The sequence below is a fragment of the Simochromis diagramma genome, unplaced genomic scaffold (genome assembly GCF_900408965.1).
Source record: "Simochromis diagramma unplaced genomic scaffold, fSimDia1.1 OVJJ01000430.1, whole genome shotgun sequence".
Taxonomy (NCBI): Eukaryota; Metazoa; Chordata; class Actinopteri; order Cichliformes; family Cichlidae; genus Simochromis; species Simochromis diagramma.
This window is the reverse complement of record NW_024387258.1, coordinates 1,120,329-1,143,904: the sequence shown is the minus strand read 5'-3', so window position 1 is coordinate 1,143,904 and position 23,576 is coordinate 1,120,329. Positions and strand designations below refer to the sequence as shown.

General features: G+C 41.3%; 1 protein-coding gene across 5 annotated transcripts in view; it reads left to right on the top strand.

The window, feature by feature from the left end:
* LOC120715268 (multiple epidermal growth factor-like domains protein 11) overlaps positions 1–23,576 on the top strand; it is a 254,980-nt gene that overhangs the window by 149,731 nt on the left and 81,673 nt on the right. For all 5 annotated transcript variants that reach the window (XM_040002151.1, XM_040002150.1, XM_040002149.1 and 2 more), the window contains exons 7-9: positions 14,392–14,638; positions 16,978–17,098; positions 18,470–18,606. In XM_040002151.1, coding sequence (XP_039858085.1) covers positions 14,392–14,638; positions 16,978–17,098; positions 18,470–18,606 — 505 coding nt within the window. The remainder of the gene's footprint in view (positions 1–14,391; positions 14,639–16,977; positions 17,099–18,469; positions 18,607–23,576) is intronic.

The window sequence follows — 23,576 nt, the reverse complement described above, 5'->3', positions numbered from 1 at the left end:
AAGTAAACAGGAAAGGGAGACGAGACACCTAACCGAGACAATGTGGAGACAAATAAAACTAAACATACAGCCAAAGCAACAAATAACTAATAGTAACTAACAGAAAATTAAAACATTCCAAATGAATAATTCACAAAAAGACAACGACCTCAAAAATGCGGGATCACAGACCCCTCACAATATGTTTAGCCTAACACGTATTTTGCAAATTTCTGTTTATCCACTTGTTTATTTTTATCCATTCTCTTTTTTGTGCACCGTGTTGGCCAATGTGTGATGTTTTTAAATGTGCTTTATAACTGACTGAGTTTCTCTCCTCAGCTGAACCAGCTGACTGACAATGTCGTTAATTTTCTTATTCATAAAGTCACTTTCAAAGAGCATAGTGGAGAAAATTAATTTGTAGAAGATTTTATTTTTACAAACACTGAAATAAGGATGGTGACAGCTATTAAATCATAGATTTATTATTTATGTGTTAAACAGTCACACTGATGTAACAGATCTTGAAAATGATTTATTTAAATGTATTTAAAACGATGTTTTAAAAGCAGCTGCCGACAATCTGTTGGTAATCTGATTACATTTCATGCTGAAATGTAATTGATGTCAAACAACATTGTGAAGGTTCAAATTCTGAGAGGATTCAGCTCAGATCATTTCCCAGCTCATCCTGTCTGGATCCATTTTGGATCCATTCATAGTGGCTTTATTTTTTTAAACTGAGCTGAGGGTGGATCCGCCCACAGTCTGATGTTATCTGGTAACTTCTCTCCCAGGACCATTAGTTTCTCCACATTCTGTCCTATCAGGTTACACCTGAGAGATTAGATTTAAAATCAAATGTAAAATTAGCCTTTTGATCTGATCAAAGATCAAGCTAGCTAAATGATACATGAACATTAAACTATATTGATATAATCCAGATAGGGGTGCAACGATACACAAAATTCACAGTTCGGTTTGATACTTTGGTGTCACGGTTCGATATTTTTTCGATACAAAAAAAATGTTCATACCTTTTTAATTTGTCATTTATTAAAATTCTAAATATATATTTTCACTCAAAAGTACAGTTTTTAAATTTAATGTTGCTGAAACAACAAAGTAATAAAAAAAATCTATCTGATTGAGGAATCACTCATCTTTGGAAAAGAGAGTTTATTACAGAGAAATGGCTCTTTCCAAAATAAAAGCTATACTATCCGCTTCTTCTGGGCTATATTCTCAGCAGCATATTAAACATATCAGGTCCCCATAAGGAGAATCCTGTGCTAACGGCTGTCTAAATGACTCGGGTAAAGTTTGTAGCATGCGTGCTTGTTGTTTTTGTCTGCTTCCACTTGGGTTTGCACTAGGATGATGTCGGAGTAAATGTGCAGTCATATTCGTTGTGTTCCCACTAGTGCTGTCAGCGTTAATCTGAAATGACGTTAACGCCACAACACGGCAAATCTCCATTAAAGAGCTACCGCGGATCGCCCCGTGCGTGGGGCTGGACGGCGTCAACTTGTTATAACGAGCTAACTGCCCTAACACACTAGCTCCCACCCATGTAATTGAGCATTGCATAGCACATCCAACATACTGTTTTACTTTAGTTCATGACGCGCTTATCTTCAGGGTCATACGTCACGTCACGTCAGGAGCAGAAGACGATTCGTAACCGAGAAGGCTGACAGAGAAAGTTCTATCTGACAAATAAGACCTAAACCAATTAAGTGCAGTGCCACCAATACCCACTACATCATGTAATCGAGAAATTAGAATATTGTGGTCTACGGTGTCAAAGGCAGCAGTTCGGTCGAGCAAGACAAGAACAACATGGTTACCAGAATCACATGCCAGAAGGATGTCATTAAAAACCCTCAATAATGCAGATTCTGTGCTGTGAAGGGTTTTAAAACCTGACTGAAAAACCTCAAAGATGCCATTTTCATCTAGAAAATCTTTCAGTTGACTAAAAACAATTTTCTCTAAAACCTTGGAGAGTAAAGGCAGCTTGGAAATAGGCCTATAGTTCGCTGAAACTGTGTGATCAAGGCCAGGTTTCTTAAGCAGTGGCCAGAAGACAGACTGTTGTTAATAATGTCAAGGACATACTGTTGTATACTAGGAAAAATTTCTTTAAAGAATTGTGGAGGGACAGGATCCCGAGGGGAACCTGTGGGCTTAATATGGCGAACCACATCCTCTGAAGTGGAGAGCGTCACAAGCTCAAACTGAGTGAAAACAACAGTGCGAGGGTCAGAGACAGAGGGTCAGAGTCAGGAGCTGTGATAAGAGCCCTGGTGGTGACGAACTTTTCCATAAAAAAGTTCAGAAAATCATTGCAAATCTCAGGAGAAACTTCCAAACAGACATTCAAAGGAGTATTAAGAACAGTGTCAATGGTCCTAAATAACACACGTGGGTTATGACAGTTCGAAGAAATAATATTTGCAAAATATTCCCTTTTTGCCTCTTTAACAGTGTTCTGTTAGCGATGCCAGCAGTCTTTGAGAATTTGAAATGATACATGCAGTTTATCCTTTTTCCACCTCCGTTCTGCTCGACGACATTCCCTCTTAACAGCACGACTGCTCTCATTAAACCAAGGCTCAGGTTTAGCCTTGGGCTGCCTGGTTTTTAAAGGAGCCACAGAGTCCATGATTTTTTGACAGCAAGAATAAAACCAGGAATTTAGCTCTTCTGTATCAGAGGAAACAAAGTCAGAAGGGCCGCCGAGCTGATTAAAAGCAGCAGAAAACTGCACAGCAGTGGCGGGGTTAATAACCCGACAGCACCGAGTAGCAGCGCCAGATTTAACTGCAGTATATGTCAAACCAACGTTGAATAACACAGGCATATGATCTGAGAGTGCACAGTCACAAATCTCCAAGTCAGCGACAGGCAGACCATATGACAGAACAAGGTCCAGTGTGTGTCCGTGCTCATGTGTAGGGCCACGTACGGACTGTACCAGGCTAAAAGAGTCAATAAGGCTTAAAAAGTCCTTTACCAGTGGCTTATCAGGACAACATACATGTATATTAAAATCTCCAACAATAAGAACACTATCATAGTTGGGCATAATCCCAGCTAAAAAATCAGAAAAGTAGTTTATGAAGTTCTTATTGTATTTCGGGGGGCGATAGATGACAGCGCAGAAAACCGGGTTTGTACGACTCACCTCAAACGATGTAAGTTCAAAGCTGGAGAACGAAGGCTGTAGAAAACACTGCTTACATTTAAAATCCTTTTTGTAAACAGTCACTGTGCCTCCACCTCTGCCTGACGTCCGTGGCGAGTTAAAATAGCAACAATCCCCAGGTAAAAGTTCAGATAGACTGGACTCACCAACACTCAGCCACGTCTCAGTCACACACAGAAAATCCAGATCACGGGAACTGAAGAAGTCCCGAAGAATAAAAGTTTTGTTTAAAAGTGATCTGGCGTTCACCAGGCCAATCCTAGCGGGAGCTGGAGTTGGCGCTCGGGGTTCAGGAGGTCCAGAAACCCGCCGCAGCGATCTCAGGTTCCGATCATGTTGACAGCGGAGGTTTAGCCTGGGAGGGCATGGGCAGCGAGGCCGAGGAGCATCATCATCAAAGCCGACCACAGGCACCAAACAGGCATCAATAGGATGCAGAAAACGCCGAGACGCAAACAGCCTTGGAAATAATCCATGCACTGGTCAGAAAACAGCAGAATAATTCTTTAGGTAAACCTTTAGCTTCACCAGGCGACCGCTTCGTTTACCCCGGCGACGATGACGCCTTCGCCGGGAAGGTAGCGTGGGAACCCGGTACAGGTAACCCGGGGTTTCCGATGCAAATGGGGGCAGGGGTTGCTGCCCACCAGCTCCAAAGGACACAATATTTTGGACCACAGGTTTGAGGTCCAATAGTGTCTGGCGATCATACCTCAGCAGAGACTTTGTTTCGTGGATGACACAAATTAGAAATAACATAAACAGGAACAAACTTGGCAGTGACAGACGAGCAGCCACACACACCGGCGCCATCTTGCCATCGAACGGTTCAATATCGATACGAGTATTGTTGCACCCCTAATTACAGATTCAACTTTAATTCATCTATGATGATGACAAAGTGGCACAAACTGATTAAAATTCTTCTTCGTTCCTCCTGTCATTATATTATGGTCAGCACTTAACTCAGGGTGAACATACTCAGAGCTGATTGAACTTACTCTGATTAGCTGTTATTTTACATTTAACCTTTTGCATCGTCTATATCAGCGGTCCCCAACCGCGCCACGGACCGGTTTATGTCCGACAATATTTGCAACGACTGGCCTTTAGGTTGTCGCAGATAAATACAACAAAATAAAACAAGTACCGGTACCAAAAAAAAGATTTATTCATAACACACAGGAAAAGACCCAGGGAAACCGAGTTAACTATATAAAAAAAATAATGATAAAAAACAATAAAAACCCTGAAAACCATACATTTCACACCCGAGCCTCAACTCGCGGCCCGGTACCGGTGCGTGGCCCGGGGGTTGGGGACAGCTGGTCTATATTGTCTGTTTTGGTACCTAATGTTTTGTTTATTTTAACCTGAATGTACCGCCCTTTGTGACTACCTGTCTATGAAAAGTGCTTGATAAATTAACTTTACTTACTTACTACTGTTCTGGAACAGGAAACGCAGAGTTTCCAAATCAAAGTTAATCAGCTCACAGTTTATTTTAAATTCTGAGTTGGTTGAACATGCTTCCTTTAATAGGGCCCAGGTCATGTGTGTTTGTGTAATTTTGTTAATTTGATCGTTAGAAATAGGTGTTTTAAGTAAGAAGTTTGTCCTATTTCTTTTTGCTAGAGACAGAATTCTTACTGTAGCCACATCAAGGCAGTCGAATGCTCTTTTCCAACAGTATCAGAGTAGCTGAAAATAATCCAAAAGCCTAGTTTTTCTGCTTTATTGTATATGAGATTACAGATTTTAAAGCTCTATATGAATAAAGCTGATTTGGCTTGGCTGCAGCGAGGTTGTTCTTTTGGGATGCGGAGCTCAAACACCAGCTGGGTTGGTAAACAGCAATTTGATGTATTGAATTTACTGGTATCAGTAAACTCCATACAGCAAGGTTAGCTACAGATTTCAGTTATTCACCCCACCTCCTTCAGAGCCAATACTATGCAGACTCAACATATCTACTTCCAGTGTTGCCAACTTAGTGACTTTGTCGCTATATTTAGCGAGTTTTCAGACCCCTAAAAAAAGACTTGAAAGCACATATCGCTTTTACTCTCAACAGGCAGCGGGTGCTGTGACGCAGTCGGTTCTTCTTTTACTCTTTTACTCTTATGCTGTTTTGTGGATCACAAGGTTTAAAACTACTTATAAACACACACACAAAGTAACTCCACCAGAGCGCCTATTTCGGGTCACTTTTGCCGGTCCAAGCCCGGGTAAAGGAGCAGGGTTGGAATTGTGACATTAAAAAAAACAATAATTGCTAAAAGAAATTTAATTTGTAGTTCTAAATAAACTCTAAATGCATTTAGGACGGTTTTTACTCACTTTATGTCTCTTTCACGATGTTATTTCTCTCCCCAACAACATAGGTTACAATTAGATTAGCATGACCAATTATGCAAATTTGGCGATGACGTCATTTAGCGACTTCTAGCGACTTTTAGGACAGCCAATAGCGATTTTCCTTACTGAGGAGTTGGCAACACTGTCTACTTCTCTCAGGGTTCTCAGGTGCTCAGCTGCTCAAACGGCTCTCTGCCAGTGAGGATTGACAACTTTGTTTTGGAATCCATCATGAGGGCTGGTGAGACACACCCACTTATACAGTGGTGCAGACCAACAACAGCAGTGTCGCAGTCCAGTTCCAGAAAGATTCTAGTTTGTGTTTTAATGCAAAGGAACCAAACACTGAATGTTTTATTCTTGTATTGCCATATACATTTGCTGTCAATGAGCTGCTTTTGAAGACATTTTATCGTTGACATGTAAGCAATCAATGAAAATCATTTGGTAACCATGGTAACGGAACTGTGGAGCAGGTGTAATGGGTTGTTCATGATAACGAGCATTGACCTCCTTTCTCTGACTGACTCAAATAGAGAGGAGAGTAGAATAGAATAGAATAGAATAATCCTTTGGTTGTCCCACAACACACAGAACAGAAACATACTTTTTTTTTTTACTTTTTTTTTTACATATTTACATCAAGGACAATGCCTCCTCAAATGCCTCAAACATATGGGATTAGGATGTGAGCATAACCTCTTCAGTCATTTATAGTCAACCTACAATTTGTTTGTTAATCTGCTTCTGTCTATTTATACCATGCAGTTGATTTGATTCTTACAGTAACACCTATACATACATATATTTACTAATCTACAGTGAAGAAAATCATTATTTGACCCCTGCCGAATTTGTACATTTGCCCATGCTCATGAGGTCTGCATACATCTCAAGAGGGGTTTTTGCCTCCACACTCTCAGTCCTGGCATGCTGCCTAAACAGATGAGACATGATTAGATAATGATTATCAGCTATTGACCGTCCACCCGTGGTATCTCCCCCTGAACCCACTGCCACGTCCCTCCTCTGCAGCTGAGCTGCAAACTACACCCTGCGACATACTCCCATTGTCTGACATAAGCGTTATTTATAGTGTGTCTGTCTGAGTACAGTTTTCGGTTGGACAGAGGGGGAAGAGGGGTCCTCTACCTAGGGCTGTGCGATATGACCAAAACCTCATATCCCGATATAAGACATCTATCGTCCGATAACGATATAAATCACAAAATTGTAACATTTTCTGTAAATTCTGTGAATCTCGGGCAGCTCGACTTGCGTGAAGTGTTTCCAGCTGGGCGTCATGTAGCTGGAGTCGAGTGTTTTAACCGATGCATGAAACGACACATTTTTAGACATAAGTTGTAACGGCGCCGTTTTCTTTGTGAGTATTTATTACACGGCGTGCTGCGGGGAAAAGCCTGTTCTAACGTTTGAGTCTAAGGTTTATTTTTTAGCACCTGGCGGCTCTTTTTACTTCTCATCCGTAAATAATCTGCTCTTTCACGTGATTCAGTTTATTTTGAAAAGTCTCAACAGGATCTTGAGCTTTATTGTGAAAGGTTTATGTGGAACATAAACAAGCGGACACCCGATGCTGTTACCGTCGTTGTTGCTAACGACAACGCATAAAAACAGATGCTTGTCCGTCCGTAGTGTGGTTATATTAAATATAAGAGAAAGAGAGAACTTTAAGAAATGAATATAACCACTACAGTGACATCAGAACCATGAAGAAATATTACCGTAAACAGTTTATTTTGCGACACCACGAAACAAACGATAGCGTAAAATGCAACGATAGACGTTTTTATATCGTCATCTGATATATATCGTTATATCGAACAGCCCTACCTCTACCCTTTGTAAAAAAATAGCCACAAAGCATAATGTTTCTACCTCCATGCTTGACTGCGAGGATGTTCTTTGGGTCATACATTTTGTTTCCTTCAAACATAGCAGGTCAAGCTGATGTCAAAGAGCTCGATTTTGGTTATAGCCCTTTCTCCCAAGGCTTTTCTGCATCATTTAGATGTTCACTGGAAAACCCAAGCTTTTATGTACTGGACATACAAGGGAATCCCTGGACTCTTTTTGTCTCAACATAGTATTAAAAGACACTAAAAGGAATATCTTTTAAAAAAATCAAGCGTATGTACAATAGTGCAAATATAGTAACATGACACAGTAACATATGTACATGGACATATAATATATGTCCATACATCAAGTCATTCTCTTACGCTTATCCATTCAAGATCAGGGGGGAGCTGGAGACTATTCCAGCTGAGGCAGGGTACTGTACACCTTGGACAGTCAGACAGCTATTCATACCCCTTCACACCAATGGGCAATCTAGACTCACCAATTAACCTAATCACACTAATTGCATGTTTTGGAGTACACAGAGAGAGCCCATATAAACATGGGGAGAATATGCAAACCCAAGGTCCTAGCCAGAGCTGCTGATGGCTCTATGGGTGAGGCAGACGGTAAAAATGTCCATATCAAAAGGAAAAGGGTCACCGATGAGGTCTTCTGGCAGGAGGTTGTGCAGGCTCCGTACCACACAGTGATAAGGCAGTGAGAACACTCTCAGTGGTGCCCCAGTAGAATAGTGGGAGGTGGGACTCGTGCGCTTCTCAATTCACATAGGAAACAGAGGTGAGTTTAAGCGTTTTTGGTCAGTGGTGTGGTGTCATCGAACGAGGAGAGGTCCTCAGAGATATGCAATCCCAGGAATTTGGTGCTTGAATTAACTGCCTTGATTTAAAGTGGTTATTGTTTCTATAACGGTTGACCAGATGGCTCCCCTCATTCCTGTTGTTGGCTTCATCATTGTTTATGATAAAAACATCCCAGTCCCACTGTCTGCAAAGCTGACAGTGGGACTGGTGCTGTAGGTTGATACACAGTCATGAGCCAGTAGCGTGAAGAACAGTGAGCACACACCCTTGTTGAGACCAGTGCTCAGTGTGATGGTCTTGAAGGTGTTATTGTCTTGGTTTTGAGTCACAATCCAAATGATTGTGTTGAATGCTGAACTGAAACTGAAACACCATCTGCACATGAGAGTTCTTTGTATTCAGGTGGGTGAGGGCAGAATGGAGAGCAGCGGAGATGGCGTTTGATATGTTGTCTGTTCCACCTGTCTTACGTGGTTAATCCTGCAGAGGGTCCTTTTCACAGTATCTGGGGTCAGACACATTACCTATTCACCTGTTAGGGAGTGGTCTTCTGTGCCAGTTTGTTGTATGGTGTCCCAAAGTGCCCAAAGAAGTCAATTAGGGACTCTTCATTTCTTAGTAAGTGAGCAAATTTTAAATTCAGCAGGGGACCAAATCATTATCTGTTGGTACGCTTACTCATGTGTTAATGTAGCAAGGGAATTTCAGTTGAGACACAATGGTATGTCAAGGTGTTACATCATTACACTGTGTAACACTTTAGCCTTGCTTAGCCTCCACACATCAACGGCGCTGCTGTGGAGAGAGTGAGCAGCTTCCGGTTCCTTGGAGTACATCTGGCTGAGGATCTTACGTGGTCAGTACACACAAACAAAACAGTGAAGAAGGCGCAGCAGCGCCTCTTCTTTCTCAGGAGACTGAAAAGATTCGGCATGAGCCCCCGCATCCTCAGGACCTTCTATCACTGTGCCATTGAGAGCATCCTCACTGGATGCATCACCACCTGGTATGGCAACAGCACCGCCTACAACTGCAAAGCTCTCCAGCGAGTAGTGCGGTGCTCTGAACGGATAATTGGAGGTGAGCTTCCCTCCCTCCAAGACATCTACAGGAAGCGCTGCCTGAGGAAAGCGGGGAGGATCATCAAGGACTCCAGTCACCCCAGCCATAAACTTTTCAGACTGCTTCCATCAGGAAGGAGGTTCTGCAGCATCCGGTCCCGTACCAGCAGACTGAGAGACAGCTTCTTCCATCAGGCCATCAGACTGCTGAACACGTCATAGACACCTCAGCTTCACTACTGGAACTTCAACATTATGCACTCCATACTGTACAGTAATGCCACTGTTTTGCACATGTCTCAACTCTGTATATTTTTATATATTTTATTTATTGTTTACTCTATTTAATTTGTAAAATATGTACACAGACACACACACACACACACACACACACGTAGAAAAATATTTAGTATACACATCCAGAAATGCATATACTATTATATATTGTACATATATTTATTAGTTTCAGATGTAGCCATTCTTGTATTTTGCTTGTTTACATTATTGTATTTTGCACAACTCTGTTGCTTGTGAAGCTCGCACACAAGAATTTCACTCACATGTGCTGTACCAATGTACCTGCACATGTGATGTGACAATAAAAGTGATTTGATTTGATTTGACACCGAGAAGATTAAGCAACTGGGCTCAACAAATTCCCCACTTTTACATTTATACTGGAACAATAATGAAATTCAACAGATGTAAATGTAGCATAATTATATCAGTGATCTGAAAGGTTAGAAAATATTTTTTCTATATTTTATTTGATTTAGATTAGTTTTCAGTTTTATTTGTCATATGCAAGTTAGCACAGGGTCAACATCGCAATGAAATGTATTTGACGAGCAGAAGACAGTCAGCAGCATGGTACAGTAGAAAAAAAATAAAATAATAAAAAATAAATAGAAAAATAGTAAAGAGCAAAAAATTAAAAGAGAAAAGAGATTTTCAGTTAAGTGACTAAATATATACGTCTATATAAATATATGTACACACTAGTGATTAAATAAAGAAAATCTTAAATAGGAATGTGACGGGGGTGCGGGGGAGGGGGGGAGGTATTGCACAGGAATGAGCAGCAGTACAAACTAAACAGTACAAAAGTTTTTTAGTGGCAGTTGTTACAGTATTGCACTTTTTAAAATATAAATATCAATAACAAGTGCAGTGACCAGTGCAGATTAAACAGAGTACTTGTGAAGCTGCAGGTAGCTTCTAAGTGCGTCCTGTGGACTGTGTTGTGTGTGTTTAACAGAGATGGGCAGTAACGCGTTACTGTAATCTGATTACTTTTTTCAGGTAACAAGTAAAGTAAGGGATTACTATTGCAAAAACGGTAATTAGATTACCGTTACTTTCCCGTAGGAACGCTGCGTTACTGCGTTACTAAAACCGTGAGAATGTCTCATGACAGTGACGTAAGCGAGTGCGACGTTCGTGACAACAGCTGTGTGCAGATCAACAATGGATCATATATCGAGTGCGGGAGAGAGTATGAGCGTGCAGCGTTTAAAGCGTGGAAGTACTGACCTTACTTTGAGTTTGATTCCATAAAAAGTGACAAAAACATTAGCGTCCGTTGTGCGTGGGAAGAAAACTTCTTTTTACAGCGAGAAAAACCCCTAAACTTCCAAACAAGCACAGAGTAGCTACGACGTAATGGGAAACTCACAGAGAAACTCGCGGATTCTTCCACTGACCGCGGCACACCTGCACCAGGGTAAACCTCCGCCTACCCCACTCCTGCTTTACAGGTGAAAATAGAGCAACAGGACCGCTGAGTCTTTGACTTTATTTATTTTCTGCTGTGTTTTACTTGCATCTATTTGAAAGACTGAGTGTAAACACACATACAAAAAAAAAAAATTATGTGCTGGAATGTGCAGAAAATAGGTTTAAATGTTAAACTAATTTCTTCCAGTCAGAGAATGTTGCATATAATTAAACTTTTGCTTGATGCATAAAGTTAAAAGATTAAAACTAATAAAACAAGTTTTAAAAAGAGACTTTTCCATTTGATTACATTTTGTATGATGGATTATGCAGAAAAAGTAGAATTGGGCTGAAAGATCTATCGCTTTATCACCTCTTCAGGTTGTAAATCATGTTTTTAAAAAGTAACTAAGTAATTAATTACTTTTGAAAATAAGTAATCAGTAAAGTAACGGGATTACTTTTTTGGCGAAGTAATCGGTAATTAGTTACTGATTACTTTTTTCAAGTCTTGACCAACACTGGTGTTTAAGTGTTGTGGTTGAGGTGTCGTATGGCTTGGTGGTAAAAACTGTTTTTGAGTCTTGAGTCCGAGCAGACAGGCTCCTGTAACGTCTGCCAGATGGTAACAAGAACAGCTGATGTGCTGGGTGGCTGTGGTCCTTGATGATGCTGTGAGCTTTACGGAGGCATCGCTGGAGATAAATGTCCTGAATGGCAGGAAGCCTCGTGCCAGTGATGTGCTCTGCTGCCTTCACCACCCTCTGTAGTGATTTACGGCTGCTGGCAGAGCAGCTTCGTACCAAACTGTAATGCAGCTCATCAGCAAGCTCTCGATCGTACACCTGTAGAAATTTGAGGTGATGTTCGCGTTCATGCCAAACTTCCTCAGCCTCCTCAGGAAGTAAAGACGCTGGCGAGCTTTGCTGATAGCAGTGTCTGTGTGAAGGGTCCAGGAGAAGTCCTCGGTGATGTTGACTCCAAGGAATTTGAAGCTGCTGACCCTTTCGGCCTTGACACCGTTGATGTGGGTGGGCTGGTGTTCTCTGACTGGTCGTTCCCGGTAGTCCACTACCATTTCTCTAGTTTTACTGATGTTGAGAGTCAGGTTATTTTCCAGACACCACTCGTACAGCGCCATCACCTCCTCTCTATAGGCCGTCTCATCATTGCCTGTGATGAGGCCTATGATGGTTGTATCATCTGCAAACTTGATGATGGTGTTGGACTCGTGTTTAGCAACACAGTCGTGTGTGAACAGGGAATATAGGAGGGGGCTAAGCACACAACCCTGTGGTGTACCTGTGTTTAGGATGAGTGATGAGGAGGTGTGCTTACCAACTCTCACCACCTGGGGCCTGTTTGTGAGGAAGTTTAGAATCCATCTGCAGATCGGTGTTCCCAGCCCAAGGTCGACGAGCTTCGTGGCAAGTTTTGAGGGGATGATGGTGTTAAATGCCGAGCTGTAGTCGATGAAGAGCATCCTTGCATATGTATTCCCTTTCTCCAGGTGAGTGAGGGTGGTGTGCGTTGCCAGGGCGATGGCATCCTCCATGGCTCTGTTTGTCCGATAGGCAAACTGAAGAGGGTCCAGTGTGTCAGGGAGGGAGGAGCAGATGTGACCTTTGACCAGCCGCTCCAGGCACTTCATGATGACGGATGTCAGTGCAACAGGACGGTAGTCATTCAGACAGGAGACTGCTGATTTTTTGGGAACAGGAATGATGGTGGATGCTTTGAGGGACGTGGGGACCACTGACTGCCTCAGGGAGAGGTTGAAGATGTTGGTGAACACCTCTGCCAGCTGGTTGGCACATGCTCTGAGTAGCCGGCCTGGGATGCCGTCCGGTCCTGGAGCTTTGTGAGGATTGACCTTTTTAAAAGTCCAACTCACAGCTTCTGTTTTCAGAGTTAGAGTTGCAGCCTCACTGTCCTCCTGAGGGTAGAGGATCTGCTCTCTGTTGTCTGCGTCAAAACGAGCATAGAAGTTGTTGAGCTCGTCTGCAAGAGATGCAGTGGGCTGAACACTGACTGTGTTGACCTTCTTGTAGTCAGTGATGCAGTCAGTCCATCCCACAGTCGCCTGGTGTCAAAGCTGTGGTAGCTGGACTCCATTTTGTCCCTGTAGTCCTTTCTGGCCTTTTTTATGGACTTTCGGAGGTCGTACCTGGCTGCTTTATATGCATCAGCATCCCCGGAGTTAAAGGCAGAGGTCCGCACTTTTAGCTTGGCACAAACATCTTTATTTACCCAGGGTTTCTGATTTGGATATATGCAGACTGTGGTTTTTGTGATGGGATCATCCATGCACTTTCCAATATTATATATCCAAGATTAGTGTTTCGAGTAAATGCTACATAATTATCTCAGGTGAAGTGAGAGTGAAATTTCTATTGTAGTTTCTCCAGCATTTTTTTTAATTGAAAATAGAATAGAATAGAATAGAATTCAACTTTATTGTCATTGCACATGTCACAGGTACAGGGCAACGAAATGCAGTTTGCATCCATCCAGAAGTGCTTTAGCCGTGATATTGATATATTACAATATATAGATATGTGAGTATATTACAGAAATGGGTCTATTATGGTATGTAATGTACACGGTATGAAGTATGTTATGAATATTCTATAACTATAAGTATGTACAGGCTAGTGAGTACAAGCTATGAACAGGATATAAATATGAAAAACTATACAGAATCTGAGATATACAGCTATACAGAGATGTGAACTATGCAAGTTGTAAACAGTTGTAGGATTAAAAATTATCGTATGTACAGAATGATTATTTACACAGAGCTATACAGTAGTGCAGTTAAGATAAGTGAGATATGTGGATAATTTCTACAGAGGCTGTATAAAGTGCTAGTGGTTGTGAGTGGTGGTTCAGTCCATGTTATCATTGCTACCACACTGTGACTAAGATTAGAACACAGTCCTGGTAGTTTCCTGCAAAAGTACACAACATGTTTATCTGTTCAAGACTTTTCTGTTGCTATAGCACACTAAGTGGCTGTTTCAGGCCAGTTTCCACGTTTACAGTGGCAAAAACCGTTTTTATTATTTACTATTTTAGGCCTATTCTGTACTACTGAGTTGGTCTGTTTTGTGTTTTTTTTTGTTTTTGTTTTGTTTTTTTAAAATTTTGCTCAGTTTATAGTAAAGCTCAGTTGCTCAGGTTGTGCTTCATGTAAGACTGACAAAGCTGTGACACCATGAGTGTAGTAGGTTCCTTGCTTCACGGCTGACCCCTCACTGCAATTGTGAATTTGCTGTTGGAAATTAAAACCACAAGTAAATGATCCGTTGTGTGGCTTCACACTTTATAGCTTTAAATAATGTTTAATGATTCATCCAGTCCCTTTTCTTTACAGGCTGCGAGAGTGACTTTTGGGGTCCACACTGCAGTAACCGCTGTCAGTGCCGCAACGGTGCCAAATGTAACCCAATAACAGGAGCGTGTGTCTGCACTGATGGCTACCAGGGCTGGCGCTGTGAGGAGCCCTGTGACCCCAAATTCTATGGCAAAGACTGCCTGCTGGAGTGCCAGTGCCTTAATGGTGCTACCTGCCATCACCAGACTGGCGAGTGCCTCTGTGCACCTGGATACACTGGGGCCTTGTGAGTTGAGTAACATTAAATAGGGCTGCATTTTTTTCAATATGACAAACAGCTTGTTGATAATTAATATATTATTCTAATGCACATGAATCTCCTGCCATCTGGCAGGAGATTCATGCTGCTGAGGTCGCAGACAAACAGACTCAAGGACAGATTTTACAACAGGGCAATGCTACGAGCTGACCTGATTGGCTACTTCGTTGGACTTTTTGGGGGGAAAATAATAATGTGCAATAAACATTCACTTACTGTTTTTGCTCAGACCTTTCTTGCACTTTTTTTAAAGCCACTTTGAAGTCCACTGTGTTGTGTTTTGTTGTGTTGACTTGTGCTGATATGGGACAGTTTCCAATTTCATTGAACTACTGTAGTAAGTAAGACTGTGCAATGACAAAAAAAAAAGTCATCTTATCTTATGATGTCGTCACCTGAAATGGTTTTCCAACAGTCTTGAAGGAGTTCCCAGAGATGCTGAGCTCTTGTTGGCCCTTTTGCCTTCACTCTGCGGTCCCTCTCATCCCAAACCATCTCCATTGGGTTTAGGTCAGGTGACTGTGGAGGCCGGGCAGCGCTCCATCACTCTGCTTCTTGGTCAAACAGCCCTCACACAGCCTGGAGGTGTATTTGGGGTCATTGTCCTTTTGAAGAAGAAATGATGGTCCAACTAAACGCAAACTGGATGTGATGGCATGTTGCTGCAGGATGCTGTGGTAGCCATGCTGGTTCAGTGTGCCTCCAGTTTTGAATAAATCCTCAACAGTGTCAGCAGCAAAGCACCCCCACACCATCACACCTCCTCAGTGCTTCATGTTGGGAACCATGGGTGTAGAGATCATCTGGTCACCTTTTCGGCGTCGCACAAAGACACGATCGGTGGAATCAAAGATCTCAAATTTGGACTCATCAGACCAAAGCACAGATTTCCACTGGTCTAATGTCCATTCCTCGTGTTTCTTGGCCCAAACAAATCTCTTCTGCTTGTTGCTTTTCCTTAAGTCATTGAATAGAAAGTGATATTTTTAAGTGTTTCAATTTCACGCAGTCTCCTCTGAACAGTTGATGTAAAGATGTGTCTGCTACTGGAACTCTGTGTGCCATTGATCTGTGCTCTAGTCTGAGGTGCTGTTAACTCAGCACCAGAAGTGACTCTTGGTCTTCCTTTCCTGGGGCGGTCCTCATGTGAGCCACTTTTATTGTAGCTCTTGATGGTTTTTGTGACTGTACTTGGAGACACATTCAAAGTTTTTGCAATTTTCCAGACTAACAGTTGTCAAATAGAGCTGTCAGCTGTGTACCAACCTGACTTCTGCACAACACAACTGATGGTCCCAACCCCATTAGGAAGGCAAGAAACTCCACAAATGAACCCTGACAAGCCACAGCTGTGAAGTGAAAACCATTTCAGGGGACTGCATCATGAAGCTCATTGAGAGAAGACCAAGGGTTTGCAGCCATAGACCCGATATGTGTCATCCTTACATTAAGACCAGATGAGGCTTCGGCAAACAGTATCTGGTTCATCCAGGTCAGCTGCATCTCAGGTCCTGTGTTATTGGATTGTTTCCTATTTCTGCAGGACATGACTTTCAGTTATTGTTCATCTTTAGGCCTGCCATTTCTTCTTTTATCATTGACTTGTTCAGATTCCTCAGTCTCTTAAGGACACATTGCACACAATGCTGAGATAATTTTTGGCCAGCAGCCCTTTGAGAATCGCCTTGTTGGTGATTGTTTGCCTTCTCTCTTTTCTCTGTGTCATTGTAGGGTCTTTACCTTACAGTTTAAAGCACTTTGAGGCAACTGTTCACAATTGAGTTGAATTGTCAGATTGTGTTATCTTTGTTATAGACCACTTTAAAATAAAAAAGAAAAGAAAATGAGAGCTTCCTCAAGCCTCGCATCGTACTGTAAATAAATTGTCATGTTCCATGTCATTAAATCGATCTGTATCATATGCTCTCATTTCCCCTTTCCAGCTTTTTTAGGATTTGCCATTAAGCTGTCAGGTATAATGATGATTTGGGAAGTCTATAAACATATCACAGCTTATTCCTGCCACTGAAAAGAAAGAATTAAGCAGACATTATTTTCTCAGATGTTTGTTAGTAAGTTTTGATATAAATATTTTCTTCAGAGTGACAACAGTCTTTGATTTCTAGTGCTCTTCTATATTCTCTTCTGATAAACTCTTTCATAAGTTACTGAAGTAACCTAAAGTGTAAATGTTCCTCTAGCTGTATTAACCTTCCACTTGTCTGTGTCGAACCTTTGAGCTTTGTCAGTGATTAAAAGCTTCACCGCTTGACACGAACACCTCTTCCTGCTTTCTGTCCCTCCAGCTGTGAGGAACCTTGTCCTCCAGGTAAACATGGCCCCCTGTGTGAGCATCACTGTCCCTGTCAGAACGGTGGAACATGTCACCATGTCACTGGGGAGTGTTCCTGTCCTGCTGGCTGGATGGTGAGGACTTCATGACACATGCAAAAGCAGATAAGCATCATACAACTAATCTGCCGAAAAGAATATTTAAGGATTAGCAACAGTTAAGCGCCATGATACTGTATTATAAAATATACCTTCTTAAAAAACTTTTTTCATGCCACATTTTAAGTGACAAAAATGTATCAATCATCATTTTATCAACATGTGGCACTGGCTGCTGGGTCACACCCTTCATTTTGTAACAGTTTGGTCAAATGTTTGTTTGTTTGTTTTTTATCTGAATTAACTGCCAGGGAAATGTTACAATAGCAGAAAATTCTGGTATTTTTGTGTCCTAGGCTCTGTTTTACCATTTGGGCCTAAATTATTCTGAACATGGGACCAATGCAGTACATGAATGTTCTGCATTGGTCCTATCTTGAGCTGAAATACTGTGTCTGTGATAGTTTTCAATGTAAATTAGTTTCATTTATTTGCTGTATTGTAAGATTAACATTTAGCTTCACTAATTCTGCAGCAAGCCTCTCTTCTTGTGACTTGAACTTGAAAACAGGAGTGTTTCCATCTATTTGTGGTACAGTTGCCCACAGTCTGTTCCTGCCCCCACAGTAGTCTTTGAAAGCTTTACCAAGTGTTGCACTTTACTGTGCCACATTTTAAATTAGGAACTAGATTTTCTTATTGCAAGTTAGTTTGATTTAGTTAGTTTCAATTAACATTAAGCTATGATTTCCATGCAGCAGCCTGTTTTTATCCCAGGGTAAATATTCACATTACAAATATGTCAACCAGAGTCAGTATTTTGTCCTGCAATATCTGAAGCTCTGGGAGTGAGTATAGGCTGTACTATTTCTGTCTATTTTACACTAATGTCTTCCTGCAACAGCTCACCTCCCATGAGATTTCTCTTAGTCACGTCGTCGTTTGCATCACATTGTCAAGTACTTTTACTTTGAAGTGGGTAGTTACCACATGGGATTACATTGCAGGTATCCAGTTATAACAGTCTTGCTTACTATTTATTGGACTGATTCCAGAGATTTTTGCTCCTTGTTTTACTTTAGATGGAAAAAATGAGACATCAGAGCCTAGTTTTTCAAATAACAGAATCTACCTTTAAAGAATTGTGAAATGTAAAGTTGCATATATTAAACTATTTGTCTTAGTTTAAATTAATTTGAGGTTTTTTCCATAAATTCAAGTTTAAATCGAGGCCATAAACATGAACCAAGGGTTTTTCTTAGACTAGAGAAGTTTGAAACTGCTCACTGGATACTGTTGACATTACTGTCATTACCTAATTTGCTAATAATTAATATGTTTGATATGTCGCTTCCTTCCGAGACATGTTTGATGCGCATGTAAACGTGATATATTCTTCTCCATCAGGGTCCAGTGTGTGCCCAGCCATGTCCATTTGGATCTTTTGGCATTAATTGCTCCCAGGAGTGCACGTGTCGTAACGGAGGGCTATGTGACCATATCAGCGGTCAGTGCCAGTGCACAGCTGGCTACATTGGAGAAAGGTACAGCCTAAAATTATGGTTATAAGATGAAAGTTTACTTTACTCCACGGGGAAATTGGGTGGTTGCACGTAAAAATTTTATTTGAAGACCAGCAGAGAGAGAAAAACATGAGCAACATGCAATAAACAGTAAATACAGTGGCCAGATACAAATACTACAGTATGGCAATACAAATTTTAACAGTTATCTTTGACTGAGTTTTTTTTTAGGTTTCTTTGTGTGTGTATATTAGTCATACGCAGTATAAACCATTATAAATGAAGCATTCAGAAACCCGCACCAAAAAGTGTTTTCATTTATTAATCTATGACCATCTTCCTGTCTTTAATTGTTAGAAGCATTTCTAGAGAAATTGGAAGAACTGATGCTAATGTTGGACTTGTTCTGTTGCTCTCTAGAGAACAAGAGTTTGCCTAAAAAAGTTTAAGGGGGATAGCATGAAAGTATTTAATATTTTCAATAAGCAATCAAATGCTTTCCCTTTAACAAAGTGAGAGTATTCAATTCCTTTACTGTAACTATTCAAGGATTTTTATTTGGGAAATTTGACTCAGACATGCTTAACAGAATAACTTTCTGTTTCAAAATAAGGGCTTTAATTCTGAAATGTTAACAAATTGTAATGGCTAATGGGCTTCCATTAAAAACTGAGGGCGTTTTTATTAACTTTAAAGCTTTCGAGCAGTAAACTAGCAGAGAAAATTCATAACTACAACGTTTTTCAAACAATGGCATGCTGCCATGTTCAACATGTGTTCTTACTACAGCAACTTGTGACATACAAAGCTCTCCATAGAACACACTATATATGACAAAGGATGTTCCAAATAGGCGTCATATACTCAAACATATGCACCCACTGTATAGACAGTTATTAGAAGAACTACATGCATGCTATATGGTCTTGTATGCCTGTTGACAGGCTCTGGGAAAGGATATGTGAACACCTATCAGGTGAGAGCGATCGATTGTTGCTAGCTGTAGCTTGTCTTAGACTCAGAGCAGTTTGTCTTGTCCCATTTTTGTGATTGGCTTTGACGCAGCGTGCAGGTGAGCCCCAAGACTTGGGTATGGCCTGGGTTTGCTGCTGGCATGGGAGGGAAGTGGGGGGTGGGGTGCACTTCAAAGGGGGTTGATATGTGTGCATGGGTGTCTTTGTGTCATTGGTGGGTGGGTATGTGTGAGTGAGTCAGTCAGTGGGTTGGGTGTGTGTGTCCATTTGTCCAATGTGTCCATTTCAGGCTTTGTCTCTTCAATGCCTGCAATGGACACTCATGCAGACGTTGCAGTAAGCTGCAGTACAAGGAGAGAGATTTCATTTCAAGCCAACAAAAAAGAAAATCAAAAACAAAATAAACACAGCAGTGCATTTTAAAGTGAGCCAACTTCATGGTTTGTGACGTAGAAGGACCACGGAGTGTACCTCACACCTTATTTGGTCACTTCTCGGCTTTATATCTATTATCTCCTCCTGCTGGTACTGCATCGTCTGACTGGTGTGTCTGTTACGCGCTTTACTGTGATATCGGGTTGGTGTTTGTGTCTTGGTATGTGGGTGTGTGCATTGCTGGGCCTGAGGCTGGGGCTTGCTGATCCTTGGCCCCCAATTTATAGAGCTCATCTTGGAAAAAATGTATTTGGAATGAAATTCCATTCAGCTTTTCAAGGAGATTTTAGGACATTCTGATAATAATGGATTACCGTAGTTCAACCTAGAAGTAATAAATGCATGAACTTGTTTTTCAGCGTCACTCAAAGACAGACATTTTATAATTTTAGAGATTGGCGGGCAATTTTGTTAATCATTGCTCAACCTATGTCTGCAGGAAAGCTTTTGAAAAGGAAACAAACTGGCAGGACAGCTGGGGTATTAAAGATAAGACCAATTCAGTTCTGTTTTATTTGTAAAGCACCAAATCACAACAACAGTTCCCTCATAGCACTTTAAATTGTAAGAGGAAGACCCTACAATAATACAGTGAAAACTGAGAAAACCCTAACAATCATTTGACCCTGCTATGAGCAGGCACTTTGGCGACAGTGGAAGAGAAAACTCCTTTTTATACAGGAGGAACCCTTTGACAGAAAGGAAGGAAGAGAGGATAAAAGATGCGCCGTGGAAGAGAGCAAGAGATTAATAATAATTAATGAGGCCTTGGTAGCAGAGCCCCTGTGATGGATGAGGTTTGCCCTGAGTTCCTGAAAGCACTGGCTGTTGTAGGGCTGTCTTGGTTGAAACGCCCCTACAATGTTGCGTGGATATCAGGGGTGGTACCTTTGGATTGGCAGAACAGGGCTGTGGCTCCCATCTTTAAGAAGGGGGACCGGAGGACTTCTGATGAGGCATGCAGTGACATGGTCATGCCACATTGAACTCCTGCCATATTCTCCCTGTCTTTGACAGTTATAGCACAGCTAGTGTATCTTTTCACATCAAGGTTTGAGCAAGAAAAATCCAGCGAGTTCACCGCAAAAACACAAAACCTAGTAAATAAATGCTTCAGGGCTAGCCCGACACCGAACGAGGTAGCGGAGCTAATAAGGCAAACAGTTAAAGCCGAAAGAGAAACGTTGCAGTCTGTGGTGAGAAACATGATGACCAAATCTTTAGAGTAAGCTTTATCACCACTTAGTGCATTTATCTCAGAACATGGAACCTTACTGTAGCCTGTCCAAGACAACTTAATTATGCAGGTGGATACATTATCAGTCAAAGTTGAAAACCTACTGGGCTTTGTTTGCCAAGTCAAAAAGAATGCTAACCATTGGATTACTTAAATGGACAAGATTGCACTCAAGATTGGTGAGGTTGGAATTTTATGCCAAATACAGCAAATTTCAATATGGTGGTTGGCTGTTCTATGTTGTTTTCTTACACTAGGTTTCGCAATTACTTTGTACTGTACAGAAGGGGAGCCGGCACAGGTTCACTAGACCTCGCTTCGTGACTGTCAAGGACGTTAGCTAATAAGTGGTTGGGGGAGGGGGGTGGTGTGGATTCAACTACACAATAATCAACACATAAATGACACTACAGACATTCCAAAGGGACCCATAACCTAATAGATAGATAATGATAATGCTCGGTGTTTGTTTGTTTTTTTACTTATAGGTGTTGAGTATGCTTTTTATGTATTTGTGTTTTAATCTAAAAATCTATGGCCAGTTTAACAGTTTTATCGATCAACTTTAACAGTATTATTATCTGTTAAAGGGCTGAATTCTCCCTTAAAATGTACTAGCATCCTCGATGTCCTGCACAGGCAGAAATTGGTTTTAGCTCTATTACAGAAGATTAATCTCAGACCAGTGGATGTAAACAGAATGGAGAATAAATATTATAAGACCATTGTTGCTTTAGGCGATGGTTCTAAACAGAAAGGGGTTATGATATTGATGAAGCGTAACACTAATATACAAGAGAAAATTAATTCCAGTTTATCGGTGGAGTTGGGCATATTGTTGCTTTAATCTAAAAGTGGAAAAACTAGTATATGTATCTATTTAAGGCCTTACCATCTATGAGGTACACATCTCCCCACTGTTGACTAAAGAACTGCCTAACTCGAGTGATTATGCACTATTCACTGGAGCTGATATGAATACCTTCTTGAATCGAAACATGGTAGGTTTCATAGTGGGTTGTACACCCGTTTTCACACCTTGGCTCGTGTGATTAGGTAGAGCTCTGCTCTACCTAATGTGTGAAGCCCGCCCCCTGGGTATCCCACATTCTTGATTTTTACTTTACAAACACTTGTTGTAATGACTAACTACTCCTGACATGTTGGAGATGTTTGCTCTTTATACAGTAAAGTTACAGCGGGATACAAATAACATCAGGCTGATCCTGCCACGATTTGTCTAAATCAGAGACAAACAGGATCCCACAGCTGTTTATGTTTTTAAACCCATTTTGCACAGAGAGGCATTTTTTGAAAAATGTATTGATATCAATGTTGAATATTATTACACAGGAAAAAAACAACTACATGTAAAATAATGACACCGTGAGGCCTCTGCCTTTGTAAATGGAGGGACAGTAACTGTGTAAAACCTGCAGACAGTCAGATTAACAGTATTTCGTCTCTGTCTGCTATTCTGCAATTCATCTCATGTAAACAATAACGTGGCCACAGCGTGACGTGAATTAAGGCACATACCTTTGACGTTGGGATGACCACTTTCTGTATTCCTCGTCCACACGTAAACGCAAAAAAGGAGTTTTAAAAAAATCTCAGTTTTCGGTGATTCCAAACGCCGTTTACTGTGGACGAAACAGCTGCGTGTTCAAAAATACCCGTGTAGGTGCGGACGCAGCGTAAAAGAGTTAGTAGTTTATTTTATTACTGCCTGTATTTTATTGCAGATTACTTGTATTTGCTTAATTGTTTACTAAATGTTTGAGGTGTGAAATAAACAGCAATGGAGCTGTGGGGGGCAAATGTTTGGGAACCACTGAGGTAGAGGGTCATTAGGGGGTCCATTGTCCCTCTTGGGGGGACACTCTCACAGGGTTTAAATCTGGGACTCTCCAACATTTGACCCTAGAACTGAAGAAGCTTCTTGGATGAGAGGTGAAACGTCTTCAAGCAACTTAAAGAAGTCCAGACACTTTTCTTTCCAAGCTCCTTAGACTACCCTGACCTGGATGACTGAGAACCTTCACAGACAACAGCTCAGACTGTATCATCTGAGGGCTTAGGTGACAAGAGTGACAAGAAGCACTGAACCGCCATCTTAAATAGTGGCCAGGTAATCAGGCAGATCAGTGGCAGGTGAGTAATTAGGCCAGGTGCATGGGCCAAGGGCGGGAGCCCGAGATGAGCTCTGCCCAGAGCTCTAACGGAGGAGAGAGACAGAAAGAGAGAGCACAATAATAATAAAAACATCTGGCCTGACATTGAGCCAGCCAGGGAAGCACAGAGACCATGGCACTTATTACAAAAAATGTAAAGAATGTGAGATA